Source organism: Xenopus laevis, chromosome 9_10L, assembly GCF_017654675.1.
Source record: "Xenopus laevis strain J_2021 chromosome 9_10L, Xenopus_laevis_v10.1, whole genome shotgun sequence".
In the NCBI taxonomy this organism is placed as follows: Eukaryota; Metazoa; Chordata; class Amphibia; order Anura; family Pipidae; genus Xenopus; species Xenopus laevis.
The window spans coordinates 61,877,701-61,905,479 of NC_054387.1; the positions used below are offsets into that span (position 1 = coordinate 61,877,701).

The window sequence follows — 27,779 nt, forward strand, 5'->3', positions numbered from 1 at the left end:
GCAGCAAGTAGTGTCCTGGCTATTATGCTAGATATCTGTTCACTCCAGCCTTTATATGTTACATTTTTGGCAAACTAACTATTTTTTTATTTTGCACGTCTTATTTTTCCAGTTTAATTTTTAGACTGAATAGCTCCTTAAATACTCAGTTGTGTGGCCTACATTGTCCACTTTTAAATATGCAAATAATGAAAGGTATGCCATTTGCCAAACTATAATTTTCTTTTAATGAGATTTGCAGTAAATTGAGTGCTGCCTTCGTAGGTGAAGAAAGTAATTATATAAAGTTAAAAGAGAATTAAAAGGTTTTCAAGAATAGGCTGTTTTGAAACATACTAAATTTCATTGAAAGGTGAAATACCCATTTATTATGCTATTTTTTTAAAAAATTTACTCTAAACAGGACTCAGCAATGAGAGCTCAATAATGTTGAGTTTCCAGTAAAGAGACTTCCAGTTTGCTATGCCCCACCTAGAGAGGTAAAGGAAAATGGCTGCTAAAGGACAAATATCATTTACTTTCTTTTTATAAAAAAAGAGAACTGGTCTGGGAAAGAACTTGAATTGGAACCCCGGTGATTGAATTCATTGGGGTTATTTTACTTAGGATACAATCTTCCGTATGAAGAGTCCGATGATTACTTACTATCTTGTTTATATGTCTAAAGAATCATTCTACCAGTCAGCTAGGTAGCAACCTTAAAGGAGACATATAGGATAAATTAAAAAAAACTAATTTTGTAGGCAATAATGTATACTATAATGGTGCTGGTTTTACTTGTGGCTGTAAATTAATATATCTTCAAAATTAGCCTCTTTATGTGAGCTCCCCATAGATGTTCTCTGGCCCCTGTCCCTGTTTTAAATGAAGAGTGGGTGTGTAGTAATGGTCCCTGCCAGGAGCACAGTAGTAGGGGGACAGTCAATCACAGCCCTGCAGTCAGAACTGTATTTAGGTCCGATTCTGTCCTAGACATCAAACCTAAATACGCCCCCTACACCATGCGTGTGACGTCAGCAAGTCCTGTATGTGACGCCAGTGCGGCATGTGCATGACGTCACATGGATGGACGTCGCGGAAGTGATGTCACATGGCGCAGGCACATGACGTCACTTCCACAAACCAGGCCGACCCCCTACCCCTCACCCCCGAAAAAAATTAATTTATAGGCCCTGCCAGCAGTCACACAAGCAAAGACAGGCTTCAGTTACATCAGATCAGCCTAGCTGCTGTTAGGGTTGCCACCTGTTTTGACCCAGAAAGCCCGTTTTTTTGAAGGGCTGTTTGGGTTAAAACTGGTTGCCCAGTTTTCCAAAGTAGGTAAACCGGGCAGGATTTCCAAAGATTGACACTGGGATCAGCCAATCGCGGATCACTACGTCACTCCCCCACTGCCTTTTTCAGGGAAAAGGTGGCAACCCTAAGTGCAGTGTGCTGAATGCGGCCTGCTCCCCTGCACAGCCTGGTAAAGGAGGCAGCAGGAATTGGAACAGATGGGTGGGGCTAGTAGGGTTTTTGCAGAAGTAGTCAATAAAGTAACCAGAAACACAACTTTTTAAAGCACATTCTTTCTCAGTGGGGGGGGGACCCTGGTGCGGGCGGTGCAGCCGGGCCCCGTCCCCCACCCTCGTCCGTGTGGCTGCAGCCGACTCCAGTGGGCGCGTGACTGCCGGGGGGCCCTGCAGGGGTGCGGGCCCTGGCCCAATTGCACCCCCTGTTCCCCCTGTAGCTACGCCACTGTTCTTTCTATATATATAAAAGAATTTAATTCAGTGGTAAAGTTGTTTTTTACATAATATGTCTCATTTAAAGGAAAACTATACAGTGTAGGTCTCTATAAAAAAAAATATTGCATACAAAAGCTCCTATGTAAATGACAAGAGAATGGAGGTCCCTGCCCCAGCGAGCTTACAGTCTAAACGGAAGGGTAACTTACAGACCAAATAGGAGGATATTAAGTACTGTTGGTTACAGTGGGTGACACTGCCATATATGTGACAGTTCCCAGTTCAGGTGTTGTGTAAGTGTTCCAAGAGGTAGTCTTTGAGTTTAGTTCTGAAGAGACTGAGGGAGGATTCTCTCTGGAGGAATTCAGGCATTCCAGTGTTTAACTTTAAGGTGGGAAACAACAGTAGTAGTCAGGGCATATTTCCATTCCAGTCGCCCCCCTATTCCACTTGGTCCTAGTGCCTGTACTGCCCTCCTCTCAGCGAGCGCACACGCCAGAGCACTGGGGAGCTGTGAGTCCCTCATGTTTTCCCTCATGTTTGCGTCCCTCATGTTTTGCGGCCCACTAGTGCTGGCTCTAAGAGGAACAGAGGATTCAGCCAGGAACATATGGAGAGACAAAAGTAGAGATGTAGTGAGTTGCAGAGGATTGAAGGGCTTTGAAGTTTGAGTAGTTTGTAAATTATTTTTTGTTTCATGGGAAGCCATGATAAGGATTTAAGCAGGGCAGGGGCTGTACCCACTTGGATGAGGGGAGAATTCTAGCAGCAGTATTTAATACAGACTGTAGTGAAGAGAGATTGGAGTTAGGGAGGCTCAGAGAACGCATGAACATGTTAGCTGTAGCAGGTAGAAGATTCATGGTTAAAATCTAACTGCTTAAAGGAGAATTGTCACTCAGATAAAATAAATCTGTATAATATCTGTATAATAAACTTTTTTTCAAATATCTTTTATTAAAACCGGTTATAAACCTATTTAAAAGTCACATCTGTCAAAGATGTATTGCCTTCCTCGCCTCTATATCTCAGACACGGCGATTACTACCATTCTCCATTTCCTAAATCTCACTCACCCCAATCACTCTCCTCACACGTTATATTCTATCCCTGTCAGATACCCAGTGGCCCTGAGCCCTGTGACTTCAGGATAAAGGAGAGGAGTTTGTGCAGATTAGGACAAGTGGGCAGATGGGAGGAAAGGCATGGGAAAAAAAATCATCCAAAACCCACACTACATGGTAAAATTCTCTGTAATTGGTTTGACTCTTAGCACTGTCCACAATTGTGCGCAGGCGCAGTCCATGTAAACGGGGTTAGCACAAATGTTGGAGCAAGGGCTGACATCGGGCCGGAACTAGGGGTAGGCAGAAGAGGCAGCAGCCTAGGGCGCAGTGATAGGGGGCGCTGGGCAGATGCCTCTATAAATTGTCCTTTGCCTACTCCTAGTCCACACGCCGCAGTCTTCCCTCCCTCCTGTGAACCGCCTCTCCATCGCTGTCCCTCCCTCTCTTCTCTCTCAGTCAGGCAGGCTCCCTCCCTGCTTTCTGTTCCCTCCCCTCATCTTTGATTCGCGCTTGCCGGCTCACTCCCTGATCTTTGTTTGCTCTTTCCTCTGTCAGTCACGCTGGCCGACTTCCTTCCTCCTTTCTGTTCCCTCCCCTCATCTCTGAGTCGCGCCGGCCGGCTCCCTCCCTCCTCTGAGTTCCCTCCCCTCATCTTGGGAGTCGTGCCGGCCGTTCCCCCCCCCGCTCATGTTCACTCTCTCCTGTCAGTCGCGCCGGAATACAGGAATTCTTAGTTATACAAACCCCCGGGTGATCGTATCAGAACTGAAACAGAAAGCGAATACCGAACTACTAGGTAGGACGAACTAGACAAAGCCCAGCTGCCATTTCTGTACTCGCGTAACCTAGCAACGCAGCTCAGACCAGTCGCCTTCCTTGAACGTCATCACTTGGTGCCGTCCTTCTTACCAGCTGTTGGTTAGAGTTCCGGTGTGAGGTTGAATGCTGCCATCACGGGGACCTGGGCATTAAAGGTAAGGAAGGGGTAACAGTGAGCTTACCTGCAAGCAGTCTGAGCTGTTTAGCTGGGGTTTTCCCCATGGACTTTAATTACTATGAACCCCTCAACAGCAAGCAAGGGACAGCAGGTGAGCTATACACCTTTATTGAATTTATTATGTTCCCCTTATACTTATAATGAGGGGCTTAGGCAAGTTTAGAATTGTAGTCTACTAACCTATATGAACCCATGGATAAGAAACAGGGTATCATCTTAATACAGACAGTTCTTGGTTCTAGAACAAAACTCTCACACATAAGCTAGGCCCCAGCCCAGCCCTACAAATTTGATTAAAGGGGACCCGTCACCCTAAAAAAATGATTCAAAATCCTATTTTATCACTTTAGTCAAGCAAAATGAACGTTAATTACACAATATACATGATTTGAATCCTGTTTCCTTCAGTCTGGGAATTAATAACAACAGCAAGCAGGCAGCAGCCATTTTGTGGACACTGTTATTAAGACAAGCCTTGTATCATCTCAGAATCTTGTTTGTGCACCAGAATGGGGGACCTGATGTCCATCCCCATGCCCTGGCTACACAATTAAACAGTGAAGAGAACTGGGGGAATGTGGGGAGAGCAGTGACATCTACGAAGTGCTGAATGGAAAGTGAAAGTAATTGTCTGCCCCTCCTCTATGCCTCGACATAGAGGAGGGGCAGACAATATTTGATTGACAGCTGCGATTTTTAAATGAGCTTACAACAGCTATGAATGCTTTAATAAAAAATAGAAATTGGATTTCATGTTTAATTTAAAAATTACTTTCATATACAGATTTTTGTGTCTGGGTGACAGGTCCACTTTAAAATAATGATACTTTAGAAAGGAGTTTATGGGGTGACTGTGAGGCACATCATCTCTGACTCCAGCGCTTGGAGTCCCCTTCAGCAGAAATAGCCATGTTCAAGATGATGTGACTAACCTTTCGAAAGATAAGCAAGGAATACAGTGGCACACTATCAGTTGTAAATTCAGTGAAGCATTTATTCAGCCCTCAAAATAACATGCAGAAACGTTTCGGGCCCCGCTCGACCCCCGTTTTCAAGCCCAGTGGGGCTCGAAATGCTGCATATTATTTTGAGGGCTGAATAAATGCTTCACTGAATTTGCAACTGCACTGCCGGATTTCTATGTCTCCAGAGCAGGCAGGAGACCTATAGCGAATACCTACCATCACAACGGGTGGCAATTTACTTGTTTGGGTAGAAGCACTCTAATTTCATATACATTTGCAACTATAACCTTTCAAAAGACACAGCCCAGGGGTGGCAACTTGTAGCTCCTCCGAGATTCTGCAAGTCTACAATTGTCCCCCCCAATGTAAATCTCTCTCTCTGTCTCTTTTAGTGACCAAAGCATGTTGGAAGGACAATGGGTGGTGCTCTGTGTATCTGCTCTCGGGGGTCCATAACCATAGAGAATAAGCGCTATTTCTTTGTGCAGAAGCTGGGTGAAGGGTAAGTATTACAAGTAAAATGTAGAAATAGTTAATAAAATTTACATTTGTAATTGATGATAGGTATCCGTTATTTACAAGTAATCACTACTAAAGATATGGCTTGTGGGCCCCAACAAGATTCCTTCTTTGCTTTTATTTTTCCCAGCTATTTCATTGCAGCATAAGCAGTTATATACTAGGTCAGGGATCCCCAACCTTTTGAACCCGTGAGCAACATTCAGAAGTAAAAGGAGTTGGGGACCAACACATGCATAAAAAATGTTCTTGGGGTGCCAAATAAGTGCTGTGATTGACTATTTGGTAGCCCCTTTGTGGATTATCAGCCTACATTGAGGCTCTGTTTGGCAGTACATCTGTTTTTTATGCAAACAAAACTTGTCTCCAAGCCTGGAATTCAAAAATAAGCACCTGGTTTGAGGACACTGAGAGCAACATCCAAGGGGTTGGAGAGCAAAATGTTGCTCACAAGCTACTGGTTGGGGATCACTGTACTAGGTTATAGTCACATAACTGACATGCCCCATTCAGCAGGAGGGAACCCTTGTGATAGGAAATTAAAGAGAAGCTGATTCAACCATAGACATATTACAGGGGAAATATCAGTACAAGCAATGTGAGTTTTGATCACATCAAATTGTAAATATATAGGGTTACAACTATATGATGAGGTTTTGTCCCCTTTAACAGAAAATATACCCTACTTTATTTATAGGACATATTTTATCCTAATATCTCCTCTGCATTTATTGCCTATCTGATGATATCAATGGGTCACCCCTGTTTGTCAGAAATAACTTTCATATGATTGCTGTCTTTGAATTAATGGCCAGATCATCGTCTGATTTGTTCTTTTTGCTACTTTATTCAATCTGAATGTTTAGTGGTAGGTCAGGAGATTGCAAGGAACGAGTATTTGTTGGACATAAGGATATATCTGCATGGCTATGGCCAGCTTTACTCACTTCTTTCTGTAAAAACTCATATCCACAGTGGCTTCAGTTATGTGGACCTTGTGGAAGGGGTGCACGATGGGCGGTTTTATGCCTTGAAACGGATCTTGTGTCATGACCGGGAGGACCGCAAAGAGGCCCAGCATGAAGTAGAGATGCATCGGCTCTTTAACCACCCAAATATCCTGTCCCTGGTGGCACACTGCATCATAGAGAAGGGCCCCAAGTGGGAAGCCTGGTTACTGCTTCCCTTTGTCAAGGTAAGTCCCAAAGTCAGAATTTCTGGGGAGCACACTGGGAGAATGCACATATTGCTATACAAACCAGTATTCCCAATTCTATGCCATATTGAGAGATTGGCACTTAATCTAACCACCCTAGTTCCCTGGGTAGCTTTGTTTATTGTGGTGTTCCTATGCAATAGAGGCAACCAGTAAGGCCACATTTTTAAAATTACTCGGAGGTGCCTACTGCACATGCCTGATTGATTTCTATTGTTGGAGGCAATGAGCATGCCCAGTAGGTGGAGAGCATCCGGTGTTCATAGTCGGAGAGAGGCATGCTCATGGGGCAGAACATCGTGCTTCTACAAGGAAGTTACTGAAACAGCTGCAGTTGAACTGTCTGTAATAGAGAAACTAAATAAATCTGAATGCTTGAAAGAATATCTATCGATCTATCTAAATGAAGTTCTAAAGCATGCTGGATGCAGTTGTAGTCTGTCAACATCAGGGGTTTGAGGGTCTGGTCCTAGGTCTTGCAGTAGGTTTCTCTGCCTCATTTGATGATGTTGCATCTTCTGGTCTATGCTAAAATCACTGGATTTATGGTGGCCAGTGATTAGCAGGTTGTATTGCGGATAAATCATTTGCCAGCCCAAGCAGGAAAAAATGCAGGTTGTGAACTTGTGTAAACTGTGGCTCTACCTAGTTAGACCCTTGCAGATCTCTAATGCATGGTTTTGGTATCCAGCATTTTGTATATACTTAAACTCTGAAGTGTGGCGGTGCTTCAGTCATATTTCGTGATTCTTTGATCATGTGTGATGTTTGTTCTTTAAAAGTGCCAACTGGAGACCCCTAAACATAAAATATGAGATCTGAGCCTATAGAAGCAGACCTGCATATTTAGACTTGAAATCGTTTTGAAAAATCAGTGGTTGTATGCAAATCTATGCTGATTTTAAAAAGGCACTCAATGCATTAGAGACAAACAAACTCCAGTCTTCAGATGCTATAATGCTCTATAAAACAAGACAGGGTCAGTACAGTTGTATACAAGGTATGTGTGTATCTGTTTCTGCCACTTAAAGGAACAGTAACATCAAATGAAAGTGTTTTAAAGTAATCAAAATATAATGCAGTGTTGCCCTGCACTGGTAAAACTGTTGTGTTTGCTTCAGAAACACTACTATAGTTATATATAAATAAGTTGCTGTGTAGCTATGGGGGCAGCCATTCAAAGGAGAAACGGCTCAGGTTACACAGCAGATAAGCTCTGTAGAATATAATAGTGTTATCTGTTATCCACTATTTAACCTGTGCCATATAGCCTTTTTCAAGTTCTGCCATTGCTACACAGCAGCTTGTTTATATGAACTAGTAGTGTTTCTGAAGCAAAGAGATCAGTTTTACCAGTGTAGGGAAACACTACATGATATTTTCATTACTTTAAAACACTTTCATTTTCTGGTGTTACTGTTCCTTTAAGACTCGTGCTGCACCTGGGGAATTAAGGAATCTGAGCAAACAAGGAAAGCTTTCTCCACACAATACACAAATCAAACTAAGAAACATGTTATCCTGCACCCATCCTTTCCCAGGCATGCTCTAAGGGTGTGCTGTTTATATTGTCACGTCTGTGTATGTTGGCTGTGAGTACAAAGTAAAGGGGTTCTGTAGTGGAGAAGTCTGCTCTGTTGTTTATTTGCTTAAGGATAGTGTCTTTATTAATGTGTTAAGTCTCTTTCTCACCCAGTCTTGTATTTTCAGGGAGGAACCCTGTGGAATCAGGTGGAAACTCTTCGGGATAAAAACAATTTCCTACCAGAAGACAGGATTGTACATATTCTGCACAGAATTTGTTTGGGGCTGAAAGCCATTCATGACCGGGGTTATGCCCACAGGTAACAATATGCTATCCTTGAAACGCCCAGAATATGTAAATGATCCCCATGAACACAAGATAAGTCTAACTCAAGTTCAAAATTGCACCCCTGAGGGCTTATATTTAGAGAACTTGTGTTTGTGACAATGGCTGCGCTCTTTACCTTGTGCTAGATCTGAATTCTGGAGTGCAGCACTGTCAAGTGCAAGGCATTCTTGTGCTTAGTGTCTGGTATAGGCCCCATATGAATACAGTGCTGTATTTGGAAGAAGGTGTGACTCATTGCACTCCATTAAAGGAGCACGGTGCATGTTTTGGCTACTTTGCACACTGCTATCTCTCATCAGCAAAGTGTTATATCTGGCAAATTAAAGAGACTTACAGTGTAAATACTGTCTGCTGTCTTGTGAACAGGTGTAAGATGAATTTCCTGCACCTTATGTTTCTGGCTGACCATGCATTACGTATGAGACTATAATGTTCAGGTTTGGAAAGTATCAAGTCCCACAAACCAGCCACTGCAGGAGAGCTACATGTAACTGCTTATACATCAGATTTCTCAAAACTATAACAAGTGTGCTTTAATATTCCCCAACATGTTACTTTACTGCATAGTCCAAACACCCTCTAGGGTTGTGCCTTTTTATTCACATAAGCAGGGCTCAGCTTGCTGTTTGCTTTTGGAAGTATATCTTCCTGTGTCTGATTTTATTTCTTATACCCTTCTCAGAGACTTGAAACCCACCAATGTGCTGCTGGAGGACGATGACCGGCCTCTACTCATGGACTTAGGTTCTATGAACCAGGCGCGTATAGAAGTGAAGGACTCCCGTCAGGCCATGGCTGTGCAGGTATCTTGTGCCACAATTTTTCCCCCCGAGCATATTAAAGGGCAGCTAAAGATTCATTGATTGAATTTGACAGTAGATTCATGGCCGTTGTACCAGTTCTCACAGTAAGCAGCCATATGCAGAAGGAATGCACCTCAAAACTCATATTTAAGGTTCCAACATCCCTGCTTCCACTTATAAGACCAAATTAAAAAATGTAGTTAGTGAGGACAGAAAAAATCTTGTGATGTTGTTTTGCTCAGAACTGACCAGAGAAATGTCAGATGACTCTTATCTGCGCACTTTTTTTGCATTTTTTTGAAATGAGAAGCATCACAAGACTTTTCTGTCATCATTAACTTAAAATTTGAATTTGGCCTTATAAGAGGAAGCAGGGTGTAGAGAGTGATATTCTGAGACAATTTGCAATTTGTTTTCATTTTTTATTATTTGTGATTTATTAATTATTTAGCTTTTTATTCAGCAGCTCTTCAATTTGCATCTTAAGCAAGCTGGTAACTAGGGTCCAAATTGCCCTAGCAACCATTCATCGATTTGAATAAAAGACTGGAATATGAATAGGAGAGGGCCTGAACAGAAGGATCAGTAATAAAAAGTAACAGTAACAATACATTTGTAGCCTTACAGAGCATTTGTTTTTTTTTTAATGGAGTCGGCAACGCATATTTGAAAGCTGCAAAGAGTCAGAAGAAAAGGCAAATAACTATAAAACTATAAAAAAAAAAATAATGAAGACCAATTGAAAAGTTGCTTAGAATTGGCTATTCCATAACATAATAAAAGTTAACCTAAAGGCGACCCACCCCGTTTATTTGTTTTAAGGGTCTATATTGATATATATATATATTGTAAAGTTACCTAGTATTATGTGGAGGACACCTTTGATCAAGGGCATATTCTTGCCTAAGAACTTGACTCCGATTGTGTGTTTTTTTCTGACTTTATGACAGTGGAGTCAGGGTCTAGACCTGTCTTTTAATAAGTGGCTTATTCTGTGCTTTGTTCCCCAGGACTGGGCTTCCCAGCGGTGCACTATCTCTTATCGGGCGCCGGAGTTATTTCACGTCAGAAGTGACTGTGTGATTGATGAAAGGACGGATATATGGGTAAGGCAATTCTCTCAACAATGTCAATTCTGTTGCACCTTCTTTCTGCAGCTTCACTTTTGTACAAAGCCCTTATAGGCACCTTCCATAGTTTGGACAGAATAAAATCAGAATTTGAATCTCTAAGTTTTCTCTTCCCCAGTCTCTTGGCTGTGTGCTGTATTCCATGATGTTTGGAGAAGGGCCCTATGACATGATTTTCCAGAAGGGTGACAGTGTGGCCTTGGCTGTGCAGAATAACATTTCCGTCCCTGCAAATGAGAGGTGAGCTTTCAGTCCCCTCATTCCTGTTGTGATTGGCATTGTTAACTGACCTTGAATAGCAAGCTCAGGTACCTAGCAATCCCATTCTGCATTGCTGCTTGCTTGTGGGCTGTCAAACCCACTGCTTACTTCTAAAGGTCTCTAATGTGTCAGTTCCATGCACTGACTGCAGTGTAGCTGAGCATTTACTTATAGGGCTATTTTAGCCAAATGTATTTAATGGAATGATAAACTAAAATATAATACAACAGTATAAACTGTCTATGCAGCTGTGTCGTATATTATTACCTTGTTATATACAGCGTGGGTTGTCTATCATTACATACTATTTCTATGGGACTGCTATTTTCTCTGTACAAGAGGGGGAGCCCTTGCTCCATTATATTTAGTATAGCTAAGAGCCCTGATTACCCAGGGTTAAGCTGGCCATAGATGCAAAGATCCGATCGTTCGAATCCTCGAACGATCGGGCTTCCCCATCTCCCGACCTGCCACTAACCATTCAGATCAAATAAAGTAGAAAAGAACAGATCAGCTGATGTTCTGCCCCTGACAGCAATCGTACGAAAGTTATTTTCGACAAAATCTGGTGACAGTCTCCCACTGAAAATCATCAGATCGGCAATACACGCAGAGATATTATTGGCAGCCGACAGAAATTTTTTAACCTGTCCGATCAATCAAACGACCGGTCTCCGCTGAACGAAAAATGTCGGGACTCTCCACACACGGTCCGAAAATAATACGAATCCTCGTCTATGGCCAGCTTTAGACTAAGCCCCTTGTTAACTGGGAGAAGGGTTTGGCCCAGGCAGGGATTAGAGCAGATGAGAGAGATAGATGTCGGTAAGTGTTCCTAACTAGGGATTTTTGGGTGGTATTACAGCAAAGTGGCCAATTAAAGCTGTTATGCATTTATATGACATTTTCTAAGAGACATCTCTTTGCCCCAGGTACTCCCAAGGCCTGCAGTCTCTCCTCTGTTCCATGATGGTGGTGAATCATCAGGAAAGGCCATTCATCTCTACAATTATAAATCATGTTGAGGCCCTGCAGCCCATTGTGGATGGACAAGCCACCACCAGGATATGAGAGCGGAAAAATAAGAGATGGGTATGCTGCCCCTTTCTGTACTGCACTGCACCTCTGAACTTTCCTAGGACAGACATTTAAACTGGAAGAAGCTTATGGTCTCAGTGGGAGGACTTGGTCATTCCATAAGATTAAACTGGGTCTTCTGTCAAGATACAAATCTTATCACTTTTAGAGAAGTTTTTTCTTCTATTTTTTTTACCTGATTAATTTTTTTGTGACTTCTGCATGTTTTACAATGGGTGCGTGTGAAACCCGACAGCATTCCTACTTTGTTTTGACTGGATGGCTATTTTAGTACAGGTTCCAACAAGCTTGAGAATTAGAATTGTTTTTGCCCACCAGGAAACCCAAAGGCTGTTATTCTCAGGCTCAACCCCCTGTCTCTGGCCTCTGAACCCCTCTTTATCTGTGTGATCATTCAGAGCCACTTTTATGTCCAAGGGACCATGGTAGTCATTAAACCAATAAAAATCATGGTTTTATTTTAATGGTTTCCCTTCCACGCTTGTTCTCCTGCCTTAAATATAGATGGAGGATTTGATTTTGCAACGCTTCTGCGTTATCAGGATGGATATGACTGCTCCATGTATGTCCATCGCAAATTTCAGGCAGATGTTGCCGAAAATACATAATTAGATTTGTCATTGTGCTATAATTTTGTCATGCAAGGGTCTCTCAGGTGGAAGTTTTAACAAGCATCTCCATATCCCCTTTGTGCTTTCCTTTCATTTCTTTAGCCAAATAAGTGAATCCGTGGCATTTAAGTAAGGGTAAGTGCTATGGCATTTTGGAGGTGCTTCTGTAATTGAATCGTTTTCCAGTAGAGATTGCCACCAATGCAAAGGTAATTTATGACATTTTGTTATCTACTCTAAAGGTCTGAAACATTAAAATCTAAGAGGAATTAACCACTGTGCTTTAATATCAAGCTTGTTATGGCACATTAAAGCACAGTAGTTAATCCTTGTTGTTTATCTTACCTGTGTGCTGGTTCTGTTAGTCCTTTAAAAGGTTTATCCTAATCCCCTCTCAGTACTGAGCACCAGAGTAAGCATGTTCAAGAGGTCAGAGATAGCACCTTTGAAACTTGTATGCCTTAAACAAGAACTATGCCACACATGTTCTTATGAGCATTTTTGCAATTCCATAATAACGTAAATTTTATACTGCTAATACCTGTATCTTGAATTTGTAACAAGGGTGACTGTTGCTGTTCTTCTGAAGAACAGAGGTCCCCATGCTTAGGTCTAACCGTTATGGTGGAGCAATAGAACTGAGCAGAAAAGCATCGGAAGGCACCTCCTGTGTCAGTAACTTAAATTTTGGCGTCAGTGGCATGTCTTCAGTACAGCAGATCCCACAACTAGGCCTGGTCTCCCACCAGTACCCTAACTCCTGCCTGTGGACTGGGAAAGGGTAATATAACTGGTAACACTACATCTAGGAGTTTTTTGCAGGAGGGGACTGGGAAAGCCAAGTTATCATTGTCTGTTTGACTAAGGATAATAACGGCAAAAGTGCTCAGGTGAGCAAATGTACCTAATACAAATTGTTTGGGTAGGTAAAGTTACTCTTTAGCTACCCAAACAATTTGTAATACAGTGTACATTTGCTCATCTGAGTAAAGTTATTCTTTTTAGCTACCTGGTGCAGTCTGCTTTATTAGTGAGGGAAAAACCTGACTATTAAGTTGAAATGATGCCCATGTGCAACATCATTAGGGAACCAGGTTAAAATGGTACACAAGGGATACCGTATTGAAAATAAAAAAAAAAAGTGTTTACTTCACTGGTGTGTGATGTTATTGTGGGAAACTGCATATCCTGATTGTCATGTGATTGGCTCTGCTTCCTTTATAGCAAAAGAATGGCAGCCCTGTCTTGCTTTATGATGTATTTTCCTATACACCCCAGGATCAGAGTTAGGCCAATCAAACATGGTGCTATTCCCAGAATTTTGCTGCCAATGTAATTATAATTTGTGGCACAGGCAGCAAAGTGCTGCCATTTAAATCAACGGAGGGGCAATTCTGAGCTCAAATACACAATAGCAATCTGTTAAAATATTTTTTTCCATTAACCCTGCAAAGCCTGTATTCTTGAACCGTATATAGGGGTGTGTATTCCATTCTGTTGACGTTTATCCTACTTATCCAGCATCCCCCAGCAGCATGACAGTGGGTGATATACTTTGCATCTACAAATAGAAACCATCCCCTTCTGAGTCAGTAAATTTTACTTTTCAGAGGGGGTGGGACGCAGCTGTTTCTATATCTAAATATAAGCACCTCACATCTCGGATAACGGGCTTCTGCAGAGACAGAATTTAAGACTAGGCACATCTACTCTGCCAGGGTACATTGTTCAGTATGATACAACAAATCCATTACAAATGGGCAGGTTTACAGGCCCATACGCAGTTTAGTGAATTGAAGGCAGGCTTGCTTTTATCTTGAACTGACTCGTGGACCCTGCCTGGTATTGGAACTGTTGAGATGGTTCCAGACACTCATGTAAGGTTGTGCAACCCTGGGCATGAAGCCAGTATTGTAAAATACTTGTTATTGAGGCATACAAAATTATACAGGCACTTGATAAATCCTCTTTAAAACTAAACTGGGGTCAGGGACCCTAGCAACCAGACATTTTTTCTTTATATAGTTATTTTATGGCTAGGTACCCATAATGGAAGAAGTGGATCCTCTCTGACAACCTTCAAGATCCACATTTTCCCTAAAGCAGCTACTTCCCATTCTATTAAATACAGCACACTGCTCTGTCAATTAGTAATTAGAATTTGGGAACAGGAAAGTCCGCATTCCTGAGCAATACGGTAGCTACTTATAGGCAATATTGTGACATATGCTAGTCATTTGTAGTTCACTGGGAAGGTAAATAGCCCTGTATGTCAAGCCTTATTTTTGTATTCAGATGCTCTCCTATCATCCTTCAGTCTGATACTTGGGTTGGTGGACACCACACGGTCTTTCAGATGTTACTCATGAAACAGATAGATCACCAGCCCAGGCTTGGTGGGAAATCAAGATCATATTAATTCACGCATGGTACACACGGCCCTCCCCATGGTGGTTGCCTATAGGGTTGAAGGATAATATCAAATTTGTTTAAGAACTAGCAGGTTGAAGGCCAAATATCCACCTATTCAGATCTATATATGCATGGCCTGCTTAAGGGTAATCGCACTATGGAATATTGTGGGCCCTTTGAGCACCAGGTTCAAATTCAGATGGTGTTGCATTTTTGTACTACATAAAAATGTGCTCATATAGCCCAAAACAGCTCTGTATACCATTACCCCTGGTGAATGGGTGGCTATAACTTTCTGTAGTGAAAACACTTCCCCTCTAGACTTGGCTGCAACAGATATTATGGGCAAAAATTAGAGTGGAATAAAACAAAACACATACACTGTTCTGGATTTACTTTTTTTTTTTAAATTTTGCACATTTTTTTCACTAAAATAACCGACTGCTACAAATAAGATATTCACATTAAAAATAAAATTCAGGAGAAGCTGGCAGGATATACATTTCTAGCATTGGGTTTTTACTGTTGAGAGGGGCAGTGTGAAAAAAATATCTTGCATATTCCAATTAAGATGATGGAAAGAAGAAATAATTACTCCTCTCCTTCATCTTCATCTTCATAGGAGTCAATTCCAACCTCTTCATAATCCTTCTCCAGGGCAGCCATATCTTCACGGGCCTCAGAGAACTCCCCTTCCTCCATTCCCTCCCCTACATACCAGTGCACGAAGGCACGCTTGGCATACATGAGATCAAACTTGTGATCCAGACGAGCCCAGGCCTCAGCAATGGCGGTGGTGTTACTTAACATGCACACAGCACGCTGAACTTTGGCCAGATCCCCACCAGGAACTGCTGTTGGGGGTTGATAGTTGATACCAACCTTGAATCCAGTTGGGCACCAATCAACAAACTGGATGGTGCGTTTTGTCTTGATGGCAGCAATAGCAGCATTGACATCTTTGGGCACCACATCACCACGGTATAGCAGGCAACAAGCCATGTATTTACCATGTCGGGGGTCACATTTCACCATCTGATTGGCTGGCTCAAAGCAAGCATTGGTGATCTCAGATACAGAGAGTTGCTCATGATAAGCTTTCTCTGCAGAGATAACAGGGGCATAGGTGGCCAGAGGGAAATGGATACGGGGGTAGGGTACTAAGTTAGTTTGGAATTCAGTTAGGTCCACATTCAGAGCTCCATCAAATCTGAGAGAGGCAGTGATAGAGGACACAATCTGGCTTATCAGACGGTTCAGGTTGGTGTAGGTTGGACGTTCAATGTCCAAGTTCCTTCTGCAGATGTCATAAATGGCTTCATTGTCCACCATGAATGCACAGTCTGAGTGCTCAAGTGTTGTGTGAGTGGTAAGAATGGAGTTGTAGGGTTCCACTACAGCAGTTGAAACCTGAGGAGCAGGATAGATGGAGAATTCCAACTTGGACTTCTTGCCATAGTCAACAGAGAGACGTTCCATAAGCAGGGAGGTGAATCCAGAGCCAGTGCCACCCCCGAAACTGTGGAAGACTAAAAATCCCTGCAGTCCTGTGCACTGATCAGCCTGAAAGAAATTGAATCAATAAATCAGATGCATGAACCTTACTAATTAGATGAATAAGGAATTACTTGCTAAAACAAATAAGCAAGATGGATTGTTCACTGTTGATTCCTGGGACTTAATGAACAATGAGTATGCAAGGACCTAAGTTGAGTGTTTAGTGTACTGCTGCTTCTCCTATAGTGAGTAACTGAGCATTATTGAATAGTGAAGCGTGGGTTAACTGGAAACCAATGGTTGACCACCAATTTGGTGGGTTCAGGTTGAAATTTGGCTAACCATTGTGGGTTAGGGTTGGGTGCATGTCAGACTGGGTACACTCCTATACTGCTCCCGAAGATTCACTGCCTTGGAATCAGAGGTGCACACAAAAGTAAAGATGAGATGATGCAGTTACACGTTGATTGTGGGTCCTACAATGGCAACATTTTTGTGGTTTAGGGTCGGGTGGGGGTTAAGTTTTTCTGCCCTGCAGATCACTATTATCTAACTCGTACTATGATGCCGAGCAGGGAGAAGGTAGAGTGTACAGAGCATGGATTTCTTCCAGAACCACAATGAGACCAAGGGTGGAAACAGCACAATAAAAGATTGGAAACATACTAGCAATTTTGAACTTGTATCCATAAGGATTTAGTTGCCTTTAGATTGATTATTACACAAATAATTTTAATATGACAATAATTTGTATTAATAATGCAAATGATGTCACAATGGTAAGATTAGAATAATAGAGCAGTGACAGCATTTATTGTACCAAAACATAGAAGGATATTAGCATGCTGTAACAGAACTTGGAGCTCCAAACACAGAGGCTTAATAAGTATATCTTCATATACAATTACAGTAAATTTGTCAACAGTAATTTATCCTGTACAGCACACAGACAATATCAAGTGATGTCACAACTAACATGCATATAGATGGCTAATAACCATATTTATTTATTTATTCTGTTCCTCCATATATCTTGTAACCCTGATTTTTCCCTTCATAAATTATGACACATGGTGAACCTTGCCTAGTGTTTAATTTATAGACTTCATAAATTAGCATAATGATACATACCAGTTTACGTATTCTGTCCAGAACTGGGTCAATGATTTCCTTGCCAATGGTGTAATGTCCTCTGGCATAGTTATTGGCTGCATCTTCTTTGCCACTGATAAGTTGCTCTGGATGAAACAGCTGCCGATACATGCCTGTCCGCACTTCATCTATAATGAAACCCAACAGCAAGGGATGTACAACTCTTTTTTTTATAAATGGAGGAGACACCCCCAAACAAGGATGGTAGGTATGACTTTTTTTGACATAGGGAGATAAACAGCAGCGGACCCCTTGCACCCCCGGTAGTTACACCCCTGGAGATAAAGGTTTGGAAGAGCTTTGTGCCACAGGTTTCCTATCCATAATTTAAGGGGTTGGTTCACCTTTAAGTTAACGTCTAGTATGTTATAGAATGGCAAATTATAAGCAACTTTTCTATTGTCTTCATTATTTATTTTTGATTACTTTGTCTTTTTCTTCTGACTCTTTCCAGCTTTCATGTGGGGGTTGCTGACCCCATCTAAAAAAAAAAACAAATGCTCTGTAAAGCTACAAATGTATTTTAATTGCTACTTTTTATTACTCATCTTTCTATTCAGCCCCTCTCCTATTCATATTTCAGTCTCTTATTCAAATCAATGCATGGTTGCTGGGGTAATTTGCAATTTCAGCAATCTAGTTGCTAGAGTCCAAACTGGAGAGCTGCGGAATAAGAAGCTAAATAACAAAAAATGAAAACCAATTGCAAATTGTCCCGGAATATCACCCTATACATAATACTAACAGTTAACTCAAAGGTGAACATCTAGATCCTCTGAGAAAAATGCAATCACACTCACCAATCACAGTTGGCTCCAGGTCCACAAACACAGCACGGGGGACATGCTTCCCAGCTCCTGTCTCACTGAAGAATGTGGTAAATGAATCATCTCCTCCACCAATGGTTTTGTCACTGGGCATCTGACCGTCTGGTTGGATCCCATGTTCCAGGCAGTACAACTCCCAGCATGCATTGCCCATCTGCACTCCTGCCTGCCCCACGTGAACTGAGATGCATTCCCTCTGCAAGAAAAAAAATGGCATTCCAAATCATACCCTGGCCCACATACCTTGTTGCACTTTTACAGCAGAACACAACATCGACCCCTGTTGCACCAGCACCGTGTCCTCACACTACAGTTTTGGGACTCCCTCTTGTTTATCGGGGTGCAATGTCTGTCACCCCACACTTCCAGGAATGTGAGGTCTCCTAGGGTACACCAAACCACCTGCTATTCATGTCCCTCTCTGACAATTATTAGATCTAGATAGATATTATATAGGCCTATGGTGGGAAGAAGAAAGGGTTGATAGCCATTGTCCTTGTCTGTATCCCACTAGTCCCTGCCTGGCTTGAAAACTTCTTTTGTTTCCACTGGCTGTGGTGTTTCTCCCCTCAATTTTTCTAACCTGTATGGTCCGTTTCTGTACCTCGTCCTTGGTACTGGCGTTCAATTGAAAATGTAGTTGGTGGAACAGACCAAGGTAGACGCAGAACTTTGCTGCAAAAAATCCTTTTATTCACAGTCCCTGCCTGGCTCACAGGAGATCCTTCTGTACTCAGAAATGCCAGATCCACACACGTAAGAAACATAGAAACCGTGAAAAGCAAACACTCGCATTCTGGTCCATATCTTAACAAGGCACGAAGGTCACTGGTTTACAACTGACCCAGATGGATAATGGCTATGGAAATATAAGACGAGCAGGAGGAGCTACCATAAAGTCTCTCTCCACTGACAGACGACTTATTCTTGACACAAGCACACCTCTACACCTCCTCCCCCCCCACACACACTCCAAAGGACTCTACACCTTCTCCTAAGGGCAAATTAGATAATTGCACCAGCCATTTAGTGCCTCATCCAAACAAACCTGGAACATAGCAACAAGCAGTCAGACAACAAATGTCTACTGGAGGGAGGGTGCTGGTCTGTAAAACAGAGTTTTAAGCTGACCATAGACGCAAAGATCCGATTGTACAAATCATCATACGATCGGACTTCCCAATCTCCCGACCTGCCACTAACCATTCCGATCAAATAAAGTAGTTAAAGAACAGATCAGCCGATGTTCCACCCCTGACAGCAATCGTACGAAAGTTATGTCCGACCAAAGCTGGTGACAGTCTCCCTCTGAAAATCGTCCGATCAGCAATACATGCAGAGATGTTATCAGCAGCCGACAGAAATCTTTTAACCTGTCCGATCGACAAAACGACTGATCTCCACTGGACAAAAAATGAAGGGGCTCTCCACACACTCGATTCGTACGATCACAACTTTGTGTCTATGGCCAGCTTTAGTCATCAATCTAAATGCCATCTGGTTGCTCAGATCACTAAAGCTAGCAACTCAGAAGCACAGTAACCAGTCAGTGTTTTAATTAACACTTTTAAAAAAATACTTTTGAGGTTCCCTCCCATTTACTATTCTGACTTTAAAAATGACTGCTTAGCTGCTAGGGTGAATAATGAAAACAAGTTGTGTCTCTGTATGATAAGAGACCCCCTATTTTTTTTAAAGGAGAACTAAACCTTAAAAATGCCATATTTTATATACTGCACTTATTGCACCAGCCTAAAGTTTTAGCTTCTCAATAGCAGCAATGATCCAGGACTTCAAGCTTGCTCAGTATGCATTGACCAGCTGTTGAGAAGCTAATCTAAGGGGTCGTCGCAAATTATGAAGCAGACAATGAGGTTGGCCTGTAATATAAACTGATGCTACAAAGCTGGTTATTAAATTATCATGCTAGTTGCACTGGTTTCTGTGCTGCCATGTAGTAATTATCTCCTATTAATTACTAATCAGGCTTATATTGTGACATTTAAATTCTACGTGTATTGTATATTGTGAGTCGGTCCCTTAGCTCAGTAAGTGACAGCAGCATAGAGCATGTGCAGTGAATCAGCAGAAAAGAATATGGAGAGCTACTGGGGTATCTTTGGAGGAACATATCTTTATTGTTAGGGTTGTGGTTGCCTTGGGCTGAAAACATAATGTACACCATTTCTAGACTACTTCTTTTGTTAGCGTTACTTCTCCTTTAAAAAGACAAGAAAAAGTAAAATCATTGTTGGGCGGCACCTTGTTTGGCACCCTCAGTAGCAAAATTGCTAACCTTTTGCCAGGCTGGTACACTGCTTCTAAAACAAACTGAACAAAGTGGCAAGGGGTTCTTTTCAGGGGAACACAGGGGCACCATGCTCTCAGGAGTTCCTTGTGTGGGCTTGGGCTGGGAGCAGTGTAGTTATTCTTAGAATGTACAACCCATTTAACAGCAAGCACCAACCACCTGGAAGCAAAAGAAAAATGGTGCCAATGTGGTCCCCTTAAAGTTTCCCAGACTGGTTTATTATTTATGTAACAAGGACTCTAGCTTGAGGCACAAGTTTAATGATTGTGCTCACAGATGGGTGCTTAAATTGTATTTGTCACTAACCAATTATTATAACTTTCCCTTGTCCTTTAATGTCCTTAAAAAGGGTCTGCACTCCCACAGTGTAGTGCATTTATTTCTCTGATAAAAGATGCCCCTCACAGTCTCCTTTATCATGTTGCTAGTGTCAGATCTGTTGCCCGAGCTAAAGGAAAATATAGTCACAGTTTTCTTTAACTTTTACATATGCTTCTACAATTGTTAAATAACGGTTGATAGGATCCTTTTATTGCTCGTACAGAAGATCCTAACACCCTTCATTTCAGAATCCACAATTATTGTCTCTTGGATTTTGGTTTTGTTGTATCACTGAGCTGCACAGAAACAGCCAGAGAACAAGATGTCAGTGGACTTGGAATCTCTAACAATTGCACTTTTGATCATATAATAATAGCATGGCACACTGCCACGCTCATACATACACACACACACACAAGTGTGGCAGGCAAGTCTGTACAATGTGAGGTGTTTGTGGTCTGCTCCTCTAGCAATCATATAACAACCAACCTATGGCTCAATAGTTTTCACTGAACCACAAACATGGTCAATACAGTTATAGAATCCCTTGTATGTATGTATATGTATGAATGTATATCCTATAGAGGTGGCAAAGGAGGAGTCCATGCCCAGATTGGCAATCTGTGCATTCTGGCAAATGCCGGAAGGGCAGCTGTAAAATGCCATACACTCACTATATTTATTGGGCTGGTGGGGGGCTCTTGGGGCCTCTGTGTACTTGAAACAAGGCCCAGATTTGTGGAAAGACCACAAAGGCCCGGGCCTAGGAGGCAAGATTTTAGGGGCGGCATGCTGCCCAAATATTATTGGAAGCACCGTGGGATGCGCAATTGTGCACCAAATCGCCAATGCTACAGGTGCCTATGAGGGGCACGCTCCCGGGGACCCTCTGGCCTAAGGGCAGCCCAAGTAGAAATCCAGGCCTGCTTGAAGTGCAAGGGGCCAATTTTGACAGCCATTCCAGACATGGCAGTGGATATATTTAAGACATTAAAGGGGAAACTGCCCAAAACTGTTGTATGATATGTTTCTCCCTTCATGATTAATATAACAACTCTAAAAGGTGTTCATTCTGTTTGTAGCTCTAAAGGAGAAACTTAAGGTGCCTAACTAATAATTCTTCAGATACTTGCAATGAAGATATGTTTTTAAAGACCAATTTGTCTCTTTAAATCTAACTGAGAAATTGGATTATAGGACCTTAACCAAAATAAATTACTTTCCCAAGTGCCATAGCATTAATGGAGGTTTCATACAAATGGTCTGGAAATGCACCAATATTGATAAGTTTTGGATTGATATTATTAACTACTTGGTGGCTCAGCTAGATCTCCCTGGAGTTAAATCCCCAGAGTTAAGTCCCCAGAGGTATGCCTTCTAGGACTGGTAGAGGAACTAGTCCCCCCTGAAGTATACTAAGAATTTGAGATTATGAGATTATTCTATGTGATCCAATCCCCCTACATTGTCAGAATGGATCTCACTTAACAAAGCTATCCCTTTAATAATTATGAACAATACTTTTTGGATATGCTCTAACCCTGCAGCCAATAATTTTAATACAATGCGGTAACACAAAAATCTTCCTTACAATTGCTCACTCTTTAACTGGGTGGATCCAGGTACAAATGCCCCGGACCAATCGCTTAAATTACTACTCTCATAAGCATTCAAGTCAGGTTACTCACCGCTCCAGGACTCGACGCCCCGAACCCCTATCTTAGGGAGGTCTAGCCGACAATCACTTCAAAACTGCTGCGTGCACTTTCACAAACCAGATGTCAGCGCTGGATTAAAAAGTAACTTTATTTCCCCAACATTTCTCCTCCTAACGCGTTTCGTGTGTTAACACACGTAGTCATAGGCACATGCCTATGACTAAATGAGGAAGGCTCGAGTTTAGGAGCCGAAACGTCGGAATAAAAAACACTTTTTTGTTTGCACAATTTACAAGGCATGTGAGTGCGTTTTTTCCAGGTTGGTTATCTATCTATATATATATATATATATATATATATATATATATATATATATATATATATATATATATATATATATATATATATACACACTAGAGACAAACATCGTCAGTGATGTTGCCCATAACAACCAATGAGCAATAAAATTGTCACCTACAAGTTAAAAGAAAAGATCTGATTGGCAGCTGGCCAACTTTTGGTCAGATAAGCTATTACTAAAGAAGAGAAAGGGGTTGCACATCACTGACAAATGTTATATGTATAATACCTACACCTGCTTTTCTGTAGGGCAAAGGGCTCGAGCCCCTACTTCCACCCTCTAAAAACAGTTCCAATATTGTATATTATGGGCATTGCAGGTGACATAGTTAGGAGTGGCACTGGCCAGCTATGTTGTTTAGAAAGCCATTCAACATGAACCATGATGGGCTCAAACGCACTTACTCCCAGCTGCACACCTGCAAAGCAAGTCTTCAGTAGCTATAAATATGGGTGTGGGTTTCCCTGGTTTCACTTGGTCTCATGCATGGTATGTGAATGTATATATACCCACCCACAACCCAATTATTCCACAGCTGAATATTGGGACTTGAAACACCTGCCAGTGACCAAACTACTGGCCTAGTCCTTAGAAGAGTTCAATTCGGGCCCCAGAGCAAGAGAGTCATTAACAGTGATTTGCTGCTTGTAATTTAGACTGTGATCAGCCAATGATTCTGAGCTTTGCTGGCCTGCCACCAGGTGGCGTAACTATAGAGTAGTGAACCCCAACCAGTAGCTTGTTAGCAACATGTTGCTCTCCAACCCCTTGGATGTTGCTCCCAGTGACCTCAAAGCAGGAGTTTATTTTTGAATTCCAAACTCTGAGGCAAGTTTTGATTGTACAAAAAACCAGGTGTACTGCCAAACAGAGTCTCAATGAAGGTTGACAATCCACATAGGGGTTACCAAATGGCCTAATACAGCACTTATTTGGCTCCCCGTTTCCTTTTACTTCTGAATGTTGCTCACAGGTTCAATGGTTGGGGACCCCTGCTATAGAGGAAGCAGACCCTGTGGCTGTAGGGGAACCCAGGAGACCCTAATTCATATACAATTTCAATACATATTGGTAAGACAGGCCAACTTCTAGACATTTTTGGGGGGCCAGTAATATCTAGTTTCACCACTGCCTGCCACCATTCACTTTCAGGCAGTTTCAGGTGCCTGTCGCTATTTGTTTGAAGCTTTGTCTACAGCATGACGTGCATTGACATGACTTGGGTGTGGCTGTTACAGATACGTGCAAACTTACTAAAAAGCAAAATGCTGCTGTGTTGTGTATTTGTACAGGTTCAGCCACCAGATTTAAATAAAATAAAAATACTCCCACCCCTTTGTGGGGGGACAGGGGGAAAAAAATCAGATTTATAAAGCCATCAGTCTGCTTGGACAGTTTGTCTTCCACTGAGAGAATCACCAGTATGGCCTTGATTTGGTTTGGCCTTTGCTCTACTATATACAAGGTTTGGAACCTCTGCCATTAAACTGCCTGGAATTTGCTCAATAAAGTCACATTACTCAGCCACAGAAACTGTTGCCCCCCAATTGCCTGTCAGTCTGGCATTTGCAAATAAAATGTTCCTTGGCAGTACCAGCCCTATATTATACTGTATGAAGGATGGGGTGGGGCATTGGGTGCCAATATAGCTAGCACTTTCCCCATCTTCTTTTAACCTCTCTTGCTCTACAACTGCCATCTTTCCCTTTCATTGTCATCTTGCCCTACCCAATTCTTCCTCCCACCACCATCTTGCCCTGCCATTTCTTCCATCTTCACCTACAATAAACCATCTTGTCCTACCCTTTCTTCTATTGTAACCTACCCTTTTCATCTTGTCCTACCCTTCCTTCCATCGTGACTTACCATAGTAATCTTGTCCTACCCTTTTTTCCATTGTGACCTACCATTTTCATCTTGTCCTACCCTTTCTTCCATTGTGACCTACCATTTTCATCTTGTCCTACCCTTCCTTCCATCGTGACTTACCATAGTAATCTTGTCCTACCCTTTCTTCCATTGTGACCTACCATTTTCATCTTGTCCTACCCTTCCTTCCATCGTGACTTACCATAGTAATCTTGTCCTACCCTTTCTTCCATTGTGACCTACCATTTTCATCTTGTCCTACCCTTCCTTCCATCGTGACCTACCATAGTAATCTTGTCCTACCCTTTCTTCCATTGTGACCTACCATTTTCATCTTGTCCTACCCTTTCTTCCATTGTGACCTACCATTTTCACCTTGTCCTGCCCTACCTTCCATCGTGACCTACCATAGTAATCTTGTCCTACCCTTTCTTCCATTGTGACCTACCATAGTCATCTTGCCCTACCGTTTCTTTCATTGTGACCTACCATTTTAATCTTGCCCTACCATTGCCAGCATCCTATCCTACCACCAACATTTTTCTCTGCTATTGCTAGTCTGCCCTGCTGCCTCCATTTGACTTATTGCTGCCACCATACTCTGCTATCCCATACCCCTGTCTCAAGCTGTTGCTCTGAGAGGCCCCACTATAAGCAGAGCCCTAAGAAGTTGCCTCTACTCACATCCGCTTGCTTGCACACTGTGATTCAGAAAACATGCAAGGCATTGTGGGAACTAAACTGACTACTGTTTCATTGTTTTTAATAGTGCATGTAGTCATAACCAGCAGTGCAGAGAGTAGTACGGGACAGATACAACTTTCAGTTGCAATTGACATCTCCTTTAAAGGCAGCTGCAATCCAGTAAGTGCTGGAGATGCCAGACAAGTTTCAGGCACATTCATGTCCTGCCACTGAGTTACCTGCTAATAATTAACTCATATTTCTGATTTGCAAACGGAACAGATCAGCCCACACACAGTGATAGATTTCACATGAAGATATTGCTGTTGCACGATCAGACATTCCGCTGCTCTTTGCTAGAAGTAATGATCTGATTCTAGAATTTCAGCCAACTAAGGCCCCCAGAATCCATCCATCCATTTAATAATGCCCCCACGCCAATTCCAGCATGTGGCATTGCTCTGGGTATATATAGACTTTGTGTCAGCCAGGCCCCACTGTGGCAGGCCAAATATAAACAGGGAGGATGAAGGATCACCCTATGTTAGCCATGTGCCTGTTACAATTGCCTAGTTAGGAAAACGCAGTGATCCCTGCAGTCAGCTGTGGCTCTGCCGCACTGCTGGTGAGGGGGGCCACTGCGGGTGGAAAGCAACAGGTGACCCAGCTGGCATGATGGGAAATATGCTCAGTCTATCATTTCAGACTCCATGAGAATACAGATATGCATCTGACAAGCTCAAGGGCCTTAACCCTTTATCCACCAGTGAAGCTGGTAGTTAAAAGGTTAAAGCCTTTGGACACGGCAGAAGCATATCCGTATTTCCAGGAAGACTTAGGTGCAACTTGCACTGCTGGTTCAGACTACTAAACTGGCTAAAGTCATCTGTTAAAAGACGAAGAAAATAACTAAATGATGCTACATGTTTTCAAGAGTCAGGTCTAGAGGAATAAACAAAAACATTTTTGAATAGGTTGTATTATACATAACAGTGTTTAGGCAGTGTTGTCCTTAAAGAAACTCTTTCTACTAAATGATCCCTTACCCCCACCCCCCTTGAAGGGAAAGTTCTGATGTTAAGACTTGTGCAATCAATCTCAGTGCCAACGCCGTGTCAGTTAACAGGGAGCTGGTGGTGCAAGGACTAGCCTATTTTGGGGGCAAATAATTCTCCCTGTCCAAGTATCTGATCAACACATGTTCTCATATTGCCACGCCACATTAGGAGAGCTATTTTTAGTTGGCTGCATATAGATCCCATTGTTTTCTATGGGAAAAGCCCCACAGGACTCAAGTAGCTTGTATCACGTGACAAAATGTGACTTATTTGTAGTAATATAGAAAGTGGGATGAAGCAGAACAAGAAAGGGGTGGGGCTTACTAGTCTCCTTGGCTCACCTGCTGCAGAACCTCATGATGCTTCCGGTAAGGCAACAAATACCCCTATTTAGAAGATTTATTCTGCCAAATAGAGAAATTAAAGAGGGGGGCAAAAGCAGACACTTCTTTGTCAAAATGTGGAGCCTACCTACAAAACAATAAAAGTAGAGAGAACCATTTGATCCCTCGAAATGTATCTGCTCTATAAAATGGGGCATATAGTAAATCCCAGCATCTGAAAGGAATTCTAGGAGCTGTAGTCCTGTAACAGCCAGGGAGTTGATAGAGGGATTATAAAATGATAGGGTGAAGCTAAATGCAATGCCTTCTGTTTTGCATCCAGATATCGATGTGACAAGGTAATGATGCTGCATGTATCACTATCAATGAGCTCTCAGGACCTTTACCCAGCGACAAACGGCAGATTGGCTTCCCTTTAAGAGACACAACATTTTGATTGACAAGCCTGCATCCAAAGAAGTTCTGCAGCAGCTAAAGCAGCCTTCACTTGTCTGGACGCGAATTCCCCAGCCCCCCATGTTGCTGTAGCAATCAGATCACTCACCATGATTGCTGTCTTGGATGACGGTCTGTCGGTCGTTTGAGAAAAGCCAGGGGAGAAATCTCACCGGAGCCTGTGCGACGGGTCTCTGTGAGAAATGACTTCTATCTATTCGGCCAAGGGCATTAAATATTGAGGCGGGGCAGACAGTGTCCAATCCGCGCAGCTAGGAGGAGGGGCTAGCACGCAAGTCCCACCTACTCGGTTTTCCAGCTGCGCCTCTGGGGAGGAGTTATAGCAAAAAGAGACACACCCCCTGCTCCTGGAGTCATTGGCATAGGATTTTCTGTAAATGCATTTTCCTAAATCGTGTTCACCCTCTTAGTACGTAACACCCTCATTCTTGGTTCCTCCAAGACTGCAGCAACTCCCAGCGTCCCCTGTACAGAAAGGAAGTATGTCTACACTCTTAAAGGGGTGGTTAACCTTTAAAGTAACTTTTATTATGTTATAAAATGATCAATTCTAAGCTACTTT

The 27,779-nt window shown here is 42.3% G+C and overlaps 2 protein-coding genes across 3 annotated transcripts; one reads left to right on the plus strand and one right to left on the minus strand.

The window, feature by feature from the left end:
- Positions 1–3,211: 3,211 nt before the first annotated feature.
- On the plus strand, positions 3,212–12,120 carry stk16.L (serine/threonine kinase 16 L homeolog). Of its 2 annotated transcripts, none has more exons than XM_018234503.2 (8): positions 3,212–3,882; positions 5,149–5,258; positions 6,251–6,470; positions 8,202–8,335; positions 9,047–9,167; positions 10,178–10,273; positions 10,416–10,537; positions 11,491–12,120. In XM_018234503.2, exons 2-8 carry the CDS (start codon positions 5,173–5,175, stop codon positions 11,627–11,629), a joined length of 918 nt encoding a protein of 305 aa, XP_018089992.1. In that variant the 5' UTR covers positions 3,212–3,882; positions 5,149–5,172; the 3' UTR covers positions 11,630–12,120.
- A 2,955-nt stretch (positions 12,121–15,075) lies between these two features.
- tuba4b.L (tubulin alpha 4b L homeolog) lies at positions 15,076–27,381 on the minus strand. Its single transcript, NM_001094468.1, is given in 4 exon segments — positions 15,076–16,242; positions 17,308–17,456; positions 18,129–18,351; positions 27,306–27,381. Coding segments are annotated over 4 exon segments (1,347 nt in total). The 5' UTR covers positions 27,309–27,381; the 3' UTR covers positions 15,076–15,270.
- Between the last annotated feature and the right edge of the window lie 398 nt (positions 27,382–27,779).